A 9,864-nucleotide genomic window follows, 5' to 3' on the forward strand; every position below is an offset into this window, starting at 1 on the left:
TGATGTAAGAGTTATGCATTATGAATCACTAAGTTGTTTGATTTTTGCCTCTATGAAGGCAATGAAGATGACGGTTTTTGATTAACTTGCTTGTGTTTTGGAAGAAATAGCTATCTTTTGCTTATTAGCAACTGTTTTAACTCTGCAGGAAGATATGTTGTAATCTACTAGAATGTGTAGTTTTGCAATGACTAGAAAAATGTTTCTGCTCAATTAGAGTCTTGTACAGCAAACGAACAGCCCCTTCACTCCACCATATCCATGGTAATCATCGTGACTTTGTATTACTAATCTCACTGCTTGCATTAATTCCATATTACTCAAAGTCTTGCTCATTCAAATGCCTGCCCAAATGCTTCTTGAATGTTGTTATTGTTTCTACATTAGCTTAGAAAGCTAACATTTGAAATAGTAGTCTCTACATTTAGTAAATTCTATGATAGATGAATGCGTGGCTGAAGAATTGGGGTAAGGGTTCAGATTTGTGGACTACTGGGATCACTTCAGTGAAAGGTATGACCTATACAGAAGGGATGGGTTGCATCTGAACTTGAGAGGGACCAATATCCTTGTGAGTGGGTTTGCTCGAGCTTTTGGGAGGGTTTAAACTAGGCAGGCTATTGGAACTGGAGTGTTGAGTCAAATGATGGACCAATCGTTTGAAAGGTAGATACAATGTGTAATGAGACTGAAAGAGGACAGGCAGTGGATGGAGCATGAATGGAGTCAGTTGGATGGGTTGCAAAAAATACCCATATATACTGTTGTATTGGAAGACTCGTGTTTAGAACGACTCAGAATTTCCACCTAAAATGTTGATTTTGAGCGATACCCTTTGAATCAGTGAATTTATTGATGGTGTTGTACCGAGCCACACAGTCCTATATTGAGCAGGGGGCTAAGAACGCAGCCCTGTGGTGCTTCATTGCTGATGGAGATTGTGGAGATGTTCTTACTAATCCTCATTGTGGTTTGGAGGTGAGAAAATCCGGGATCCAATTACACAGTGGTATGTTGAGTCTCGGGTCTTGTAGTTTGCTGATCAGTTTTGAGGGCATGATGGTGTTAAATGCTGAACTATAGTCAATAAAGAGCATCTTTGCTGAACATGTGTTCCAGGTCTTTGTGTAGAACCATTGAGATGGCATTCGCCATAGACTTTTTGCAAAGGTAGCGAATTGGAATGGATCTATATTGCTGCTCAGACAGGAGCTGATGTGCTTCAACGCTAGCCTTTCAAAACACTTTAACAGTGTTGATATGAGTCCACTAGTCAATAGTCATTTGGACAGATTACTACACTCTTCTTGGGCAGCGGTACAATTGACGCTTGTTTGAAACAAGCCTGCTGGAGTAAGATGTTGAAGATATCTATGAATACTTTGGAAAGTTGGTCAGCACATATTTTTAATTCTCAGCCGGATATTCTGTTGGGACGGGAAGATTTTCTTGGATTCCCAATCCTGAAGGCAGCATCATCCTCAGATATGGACAGAAAATTTGCTAAGATGTTTCCTGAATTGGACACTTATGAAGCAAGAGTCAAAGGATTAGAGGTGACAATAGAGGTACAGTATATAAGATTAGGAGAGGCACAGATGGGGTGGACAGCCAGCTCCTTTTTTCCTAGGGTGTCAATAGCAAATACCAGAGGACATCTTTATAAGGTGATGTTTAGAGGAGGTATGAGAGGTACTGGTACTTTTTTTTTTACACAGAGAGTGATGAGTGCGTAGAATACATTTCCAGGGCTGGTGATGGAGATTGGTACTATGGGAACTCTTAGGCACAAGGCTACAAGAAAAATAGAGAGTGATGGGTGTGAGGTTGGGAAGGATTAAATTGTTGAGTAGATTTACAAACTAGGTCAGCACAACATTATGGGCATAAGGGCTTGTACTATTCTTTGTTCATAGGAAAAATATTAGGTAAATGTTATATGGAGATGGTAAAATTTCACTCTGAACTTAATTTGGTTCATAATTATATTTTGGATGAGAAATAGATGTACTAATGACACAGAAAAGTGAACAGAACTAATATTGTTTTCCAGAACAAAATATTAAATTTGTATTGCTTTTAATCATCTTTTTGAATTGCAGTGAGGAGGGAGTGAGTGTATGACATTGACCTAAGGTGAATTGCTCTCAGATTTTTATGATTGTACCTGGGGTCCCTGCAAGTTCAATACAGTCACTAACTAGTATGGCATGCAATTTGCAATGGAAATTGACAAACCTTCATGTAATAGGACAAGATTGTGTTTAGCCTGGCAGAAACCATTGCAGGGTCACCAACTAATTTAAATTAATAAAATAATGAATATGGTCAAAATGTACATGTCTTCATCACCATGAACAGTATTCTGTTGGTGAAAAACTGAAATGAAGAGTATAATGATTCCTTAATATGTTTGATGTAAGTTAACTTACAGATTGCTTGACACACACTCAATGACCTTTTTAATTTACTGAGTTCTCTTGTTACAGATTGTTCTACAAGTAAAATGACTGGATATAACAATTAGCACCTATTTCTGTAACATTTCCAATGAAGATTGAGAACTGCTTTGAACTTTGCACTGATACTGAAGTGGAAGAAGATCAAATTCCATAAATAAGTAAATAAGCCTTTGGAACTCCCAATATTTTGTCAACCTAATTTGTTTTTTTTTAATGCTTGTTAATGTTTTTGAAATTCAGTGTTTCATTATATTTCTGTATAATTTGCCTTGATAATATCAACCTTTAAGGTTTATATGATAATTTCAATTATTTTCCAATGTTATATTACTAAAATGGACAAAAACATTTTCATATTTTTTCAGCTGTAGCTATAACTCATACTTTTAACAATGAAGATTAGTACTAACTTATCCAAGTAGAAATAAAAAATACATTGAAGAAACATTACTTGATTTGAACAAGAGCCAACCTAGTGTATGGTTCTACTTGTAATAGTTTTTTCTGTAATATTTTATCATTTCAAATATATTTAACAATCAACAACCATACAAAATACAAAACATCAAGAGAACCCATCCCTCCACACCCCTCCTCTCTGTATGCCCAATTAAATGGGAAAAAAAACAAAGAAAAAAACTGAAAAATCCCATTGTCAGTGCGTACAGTACTGCTGGCTAGTCAGTAGCAGTCATAACCCTATGGTGGCACCAGTGAGGTACCTATACTAAATAGGGCTGCCAGATTTTTAGGAAGCTGTTATATCCCCTGCTAAGACTATGTGACCTTTTCATTTCTGAAGGCTACTTATTAATGAGGAGATGGGAGTCTGATTTCCATGTTATTGTTGTGCATTTTCTGGCCATACAGAAGACAATTTCTGTGAATTTAATTTGGAATTTAGTTAGCGATCTATTAACATTTGTAAAATTCCCCAGAAGACAAAGCTCTGGGTCTACTGGGAAGGTGACTTCTGTGATCTTAGTTAGGATGTCACACAAGCCACACCAGAGGGTCTCACCTTCATTTAGGTAGAGTGTAAGAAGGAATCAACCTCTATCCCACACCTAAAACATATCTCTAATATTAAACTCAGGTTTGTATGGATGTAATTTCTGTGGGGTGAGGTAGAGCTGATGGAGAAAATTATAGTGACCAATCCAAACCTGGCATTGATAGTAGCCAATTAACTTCCCTTACATATAGATCTGATCAGTTGTTCATCAATTGTTATGTCTAAATCTGACTCCAATCTCACTCTAGATTTATGCAAACCTGGCTTTGGACTCTCACTCATCTATAGAAAGTACATTCTAGAAATAAATTTATTTACACTTTCTTCTAGGAGTAGTTTCTCAACTTCATTGAGTCTCAGTAAAGTAATTTCAGGATCTTAACTGGAGATAACAAAATAACGTCTTGTTGGGCAAGTTATATTTCTTCTTCAACTGTTCAAATGACAAACTTTCAGACGTTGTATCCCATTATGATACCAGGCTTCCAGAAACTCATTGTTCAAAGTCATGGGTATGAGGTCATTCTGTCTTAAAGGTGCTTTCTATTACAATCCTCTTTTCAATCCAGAGCCTTCACAGGACTCGCATCATGTTCCAACCAAGTGTTTTAAAATGGGGTTGTGGAATTCTGGAATTCCATTTATGAACAAAATAATTGTACACCTCTTTTAGGGAGTGAAATCCAATTTGTACCCAGGAGGGGGCATCATCACCCTCAAAAAATGAAGAAATTTATCTCATTTGAGCCACCAAATAATATTTTTTGAATTTAGGCAACCGGATGTCTCCTAATCTAATGCCTCCTAAAAGGTTTAGGGTAGTGGAATAGGCAAGGACTGGAAAAGATACTTGGCCACATATTCATCCTCACACAGTTGACTCTGCCAATCAGTGATGGGCAAGTTCACCCACCTACTCAAATCTTATTCAATTTGACTAAGTAACGGGAGATAATTAAGTTTGTATAAATTCTGAAGATTATTATACAGGGTATTTAATGCCACCCAAGGACCATTTGAATGGACTTGATTGCTGATACTCAGTGTGATCAAAATTTGTTAGTGGAATTATTTCACTTTTTTCACAGTTTATCTTCTATCCTGAAACTTCGCCATAAGCTTTTAATAAGGTGTGTATTTTAGTATGGGAATTAACTGTATCTGTTAAGTACAAGATTACATTGTCTGCCATTAGATTAATTTTGTGATTTTTCTAATTCACCATAAAACCCTTTATTTCTAAGTCTTGCTAATTGCTTCTGCTAAGGGCATAATAGCCAAGGCAAAAAATTCCTGGAGAAAAGGGACAACCTTGTCGACTCGACCTGCTCAAAACGAATGCTGTCGAGATCTGTTCATTAGTGGTGACCCTGTCTTTGGGTCTGTAATAAAGAGTTTTAACCCAGTTAATAAACAATTGCCCAAACCCAAGCTTGGCTAGGACTAAAAATAAATATGGCCATTCTAGCCTCTCAATGGCTTTCTCAGGATCCAGAGCCACTGCAACACTCAGTGCATTCTTGGACTTTGCATGGTGGATAATATTGAAAAAACCTACTTGGGTTGTTGGCTGATCGGCATTTCCAAATAAAGCCATTCTGGTCTGGATTTATTAATTTTGGCAAGTATTGGCCAAGCCTGTTAGCTATGGCCTTAGAAATCAATTTGTAATCTGAAGTTAGTAATGAAATGAGCCAAAATGAGGAGCATTTTAATGGGTCCCTGTTTTTCTTATAGATCATAGGAATTATGGCAGTAGAAAATGATTCTGGAAAAGATTGAGTTTTAGACAATAAATTAATTACATCCATGATGAGGAGTATAAGTAAGTCTTAAATTCTCTATAAAATTCTGGCAGGAAGCAGTCCTCCCCAGTGATTTTTTGGACTGTAGTGAGCCTAAGGCTTTTTCAATTTCTTTTGAAGTAAAGGGGAGGTCCAAATTTGCTTGATCTTCTTGGTCAAGTTTGAGCAGTTCAACAGTGAATAAGAAGTCATCAATCTTAGTTAGGTCTTCTGGGGATTCTGATTTATATAAATTTGTATAGGTGTGTCATTGATTTATGTTGGATTATATGAGACTGAGCACACTTTCGTCTGAATTGAATTAATTGTTCTCAAACTTTCCTCTGCTTTCAATTGCCAGGACAAGACTTTATTTGATTTTTTTTCCCCGATTCATAATATCTTTTGTTTAGTTCATAACTTTTTTTAAATTTTGTACAGTGAATGTGTTTATATGTGTTTTATTTTGTTTACAAGCAATTTATATATTTCCTTAGAGTTAGACTGTTGAAACTCCTTTTCCAATTGCAGAATTTCTATTTTTAGTTCTCCTACGTCTGCCATGTATTTCTTCTTAATACCTTTTGGATATGAGATTATCTGTCTCCCTAAGGTAGGCTTTTAACACGACCCATAAACTGACCCTCTGCTCCCAATTATTTTATTTTATCTCACAGAACAACTTTATCTGGTCTCTTAATAACTTTTCAAAATTCTGGTTTTTGAAGTAGGGTAGGATTCAGATGTCATCTGTATGAGCTAGTTCAGGGGTGTCAAACTCAAATTCACGGAGGGCCAAAATTAAAAACTTGGACTAAGTTGAGGGCCGAACTAAATATTTATTGAAAATTTTCAACAACATCTGTATGTTTTCTCTTCTTTCAACATATGTAATGTTAAACTTTTTCTTATTAAAATAAATGTTTAATAATAGTTTTGGATAAACTCTTTCCAGAAGCATTAACAAATGAGAAATAAAATATTCAATAAATAATATTTCTCTATAGAGGATTTGTCAAATGTTGCTAGTGTGCTGTCGAATAGTAAAATCTGAGGGCTATTGAGAATGTGGGAGAATAACATGATTCCTGAAACAATCAAATGGGTGACTGATTGTGGGCATGAACTCTAGCAGGGCTATTTGCCATGCCCTTTTTCCATTGGTACAGATATCCTTTGATTTACACACTTTTCAAGTTTTATGCCTAATGAGCTTGTATCCAGGTGCAGGACCATTTTTAACCAGGAATATATTTATCACTGTGACATGAAACTATTGGAAGATCGTTTTATCCTGAGATTAAAGTTCATAATCCTTACTCAGGCCTGTGTGCGGGAGGGCGGGGTTTGCGGGCGATCGGGTTGGACAACGACAGTGTGGGAGCATCGTCTCTCGCTGCAGGGCGGCATCTCGGTGGATCAGCGGCCCCATCACCGTGAGTCGCGGGTCGGCCTGTGGCAGGGAGGGGGAGTGGGCAACGGTCCTGGCGAGGTCAGGCCCCCCCGAATTTCTGCCGGACCCCCCTTGACCTGCTGAGTTTCTCCTGGACCCCCCTTGACCTGCTGAGTTTCTCCCGGACCCCCCTTGACCTGCTGAGTTTCTCCCGGACCCCCCTTGACCTGCTGAGTTTCTGCTGGACCTCCCTTGACCTGCTGAGTTTCTCCTGGACCCCCCTTGACCTGCTGAGTTTCTCCCGGACCCCCTCCCCTTGACCTTCTGAGTTTCTCCCGGACCCATTCCCCCTTGACCTGCTGAGTTTCTCTCGGACCCCCCTTTGACCTGCTGAGTTTCTCCCGGATCCCCCTTTGACCTGCTGAGTTTCTCCCGGACCCCCTTTGACCTGCTGAGTTTCTCCCTTCTGGTGTTTTTACGAGAACCACAGACTTTCGCTCATACATTGATGAGGGGGATCAAGGGCCAAACATTGTCAGGTACCTCTCTGCTGGATAAAGGATACGGTTTAACCTGCTGAGTTTCTCCAGTGTTGTGTTTTCATGAGGTAGAGTCAAAGGGCCGAAGGGCCTGTTTCTGATCTGTAATGTTCTACGGACCCTGCTCTTCTTTCCGTGCCGGTGTCCCAGGACCTTTCCAGGGCAGTCTCCGCGCTCAGGACTGCGCTGGGATCCCGGTCAGCAGTGGAGGAGCAGGTGAGCGCGGCTAATCCCGATCCAGCCCACGCCACTCCCGAGATTGGCGGGGGGTTCCACCCTACCTGACCGACCAGCCTCGCTCTCCACGTGTACTCTGGGCACCCGTCACTGGTCCGGTGGGAAGGCGCAGGGCCTAGAGAAGATATTACCATATATTATCTCTGAAGACCAGACTGGATTCATTAAAAATCGTTATTCCTCCTTTAATATTAGAAGATTGATGAATATTATTTACACTCCTTCACATAAGTCTTCAGAATGTGTTATTTCACTAGATGCTGAGAAGGCCTTCGATAGAGTAGAATGGCCTTATTTATTTACAGTTCTTGAAAAATTTAATTTTAGTCCGATATTTATATCTTGAATTAAACTTCTTTATAATTCCCCAGTTGCCTCGGTTTTTACTAATACCCAAAGATCACCATATTTTCGATTATTTCGGGGCACCAGGCAAGGGTGCCCCCTTAGCCCTTTATTATTTAACTTAGCTTTAGAACCTTTGGCAATTGCTATCAGAGAAGCACCCAATATTACTGGTATTATTCGTTGCAGGGATATTCATAAAGTATCACTATATGCAGATGATTTATTGTTATATATTTCCAATCCTGAAAATTCTATTCCTGCAGTTTTATCTTTATTAGCCCAATTTAGTAATTTTTCGGGATATAAACTGAATTTAAATAAAAGTGAATTATTCCCTTTTAATGGATGGGTCCCTATTTATGATAGTTTACCTTTTAAAATAGCTAGAGACCATTTTATATATTTAAGGATTAAGATTACTAAAAAACATAAAGATTTATTTAGGACTAATTTTTTCCCTCTATTGGACCTGATCGGCAGTTTACTTACCAATTGGTCACCATTATCCCTATCCATGATAGGCCGAATTAATGCTATTAAGATGATGAACTTACCTAAATTTTTATATATATTCCAAGCTATACCTATTTTTGTTCCTAAATCTTTTTTTGATAAGGTCGATTCTAAATTGTCCTCGTATATCTGGCAAAACAAGAATCCTAGATTGGGGAAAAAATATTTACAGAAATCTAAACTAGAGGGAGGGTTGGCATTACCCAACTTTAGAATTTATTACTGGGCAATTAATATTAGTTACTTAAGGTATTGGTTGAATTATTCAGAATTATCTCTAAATCCCCATTGGGTAAATTTAGAAATTAAACCAATACAAAATTTTTCAATTAGCTCTATTTTGGGAGCTGCTCTCCCTTTTACTCTTACTAAATTATATAAACAATTTGATAATCCAATGGCTAAACATACACTACGTATATGGTTTCAATTCCGGAGATTTTTTGGCCTAAGTCATTTTATCTTGGAAACTCCTATTGTACTAAATTTCCTTTTTCATCCCTCTCTAATTGATCAAGCTTATTTACTCTGGAAAGTTAAAGGTATAACATGCTTTTTGGATTTATTCTTGGATAACTCTTTCATGTCATTTGAACAATTATCCATGAAATATGATTTACCTCGATCTCATTTCTTTCGATATTTGCAGATTAGGAGTTTCTTAGTTTCGACTTTACCCTCTTTTACCAATCGGGAGACTACGGCTGTTTTAGAGGATATACTATATTCAAAATTCCCTCCAAAAGGTGTGATATCTAAATTATATAATATAATTACAAAAATAAATTCTGAGACTTTTGAAAAGTTTAAAAATGATTGGGAAAGAGAACTCAACCTTCATATTTCTAATGAAAATTGGAATAAAATTCTGCGACTGGTAAACTCTTCTTCTCTATGTGCAAAACATTCACTAATACAGTTTAAAGTTGTTCATAGAGCTCATATGTCTAAAGATAAACTCCATCGCTTTTATTCTCATATCGATCCTATATGTGATAAATGTCAATTGGAAATAGCTTCCCTGACACATATGTTTTGGTCCTGTCCCTCTTTACAGAATTATTGGAAGGAAATTTTTTCCATTATATCTACTGTTTTGAATATTGATTTACAACCACATCCCATTACTGCAATTTTTGGATTATCTATGATAGATTTGACTTATTTATCTCTTCCTGCGGATCGTATGATTGCTTTTCTTACACTAATGGCTAGAAGATCTATACTATTAAATTGGAAAGAGGTAAATCCTCCCACTGTTTTCCAATGGTTTACCCAAACTATACTATGTTTAAATTTAGAGAAAATTAGAAACTCTGTCTATGAATCCCCTTCTAAGTTTGAGTTAACCTGGCGACCATTTATTCAATATTTTCATTTGTGGTGAGTTGATCTGGCTCTGTTTTCTTTCTATGATTATGTATGATAATTGGGCTGTAAGATGAGATCGGAGTGATCGGCGTGGTTTAGCTATATCTGTAGGATTTTTTTTGTTTTTTTTAAGTTTTTTTTTAATTCAGATTTGTTTTTTCTTCTTTTTTGGGGTTTTTTTTCTCTTTTTTCATATTGTTAT

The 9,864-nt window shown here is 37.3% G+C and overlaps 1 protein-coding gene across 2 annotated transcripts in view; it reads left to right on the forward strand.

Moving 5' to 3' along the window:
* commd8 (COMM domain containing 8) overlaps nucleotides 1-6,267 on the forward strand; it is a 28,593-nt gene extending 22,326 nt beyond the window's left edge. For both annotated transcript variants that reach the window (XM_069924737.1, XM_069924736.1), the window contains one exon: nucleotides 2,490-6,267. In XM_069924737.1, the coding sequence (XP_069780838.1) occupies nucleotides 2,490-2,510 (21 nt within the window). In that variant the 3' untranslated portion in view covers nucleotides 2,511-6,267. The remainder of the gene's footprint in view (nucleotides 1-2,489) is intronic.
* Nucleotides 6,268-9,864: the final 3,597 nt, after the last annotated feature.

This window comes from Narcine bancroftii, chromosome 3, assembly GCF_036971445.1.
Source record: "Narcine bancroftii isolate sNarBan1 chromosome 3, sNarBan1.hap1, whole genome shotgun sequence".
In the NCBI taxonomy this organism is placed as follows: domain Eukaryota; kingdom Metazoa; phylum Chordata; class Chondrichthyes; order Torpediniformes; family Narcinidae; genus Narcine; species Narcine bancroftii.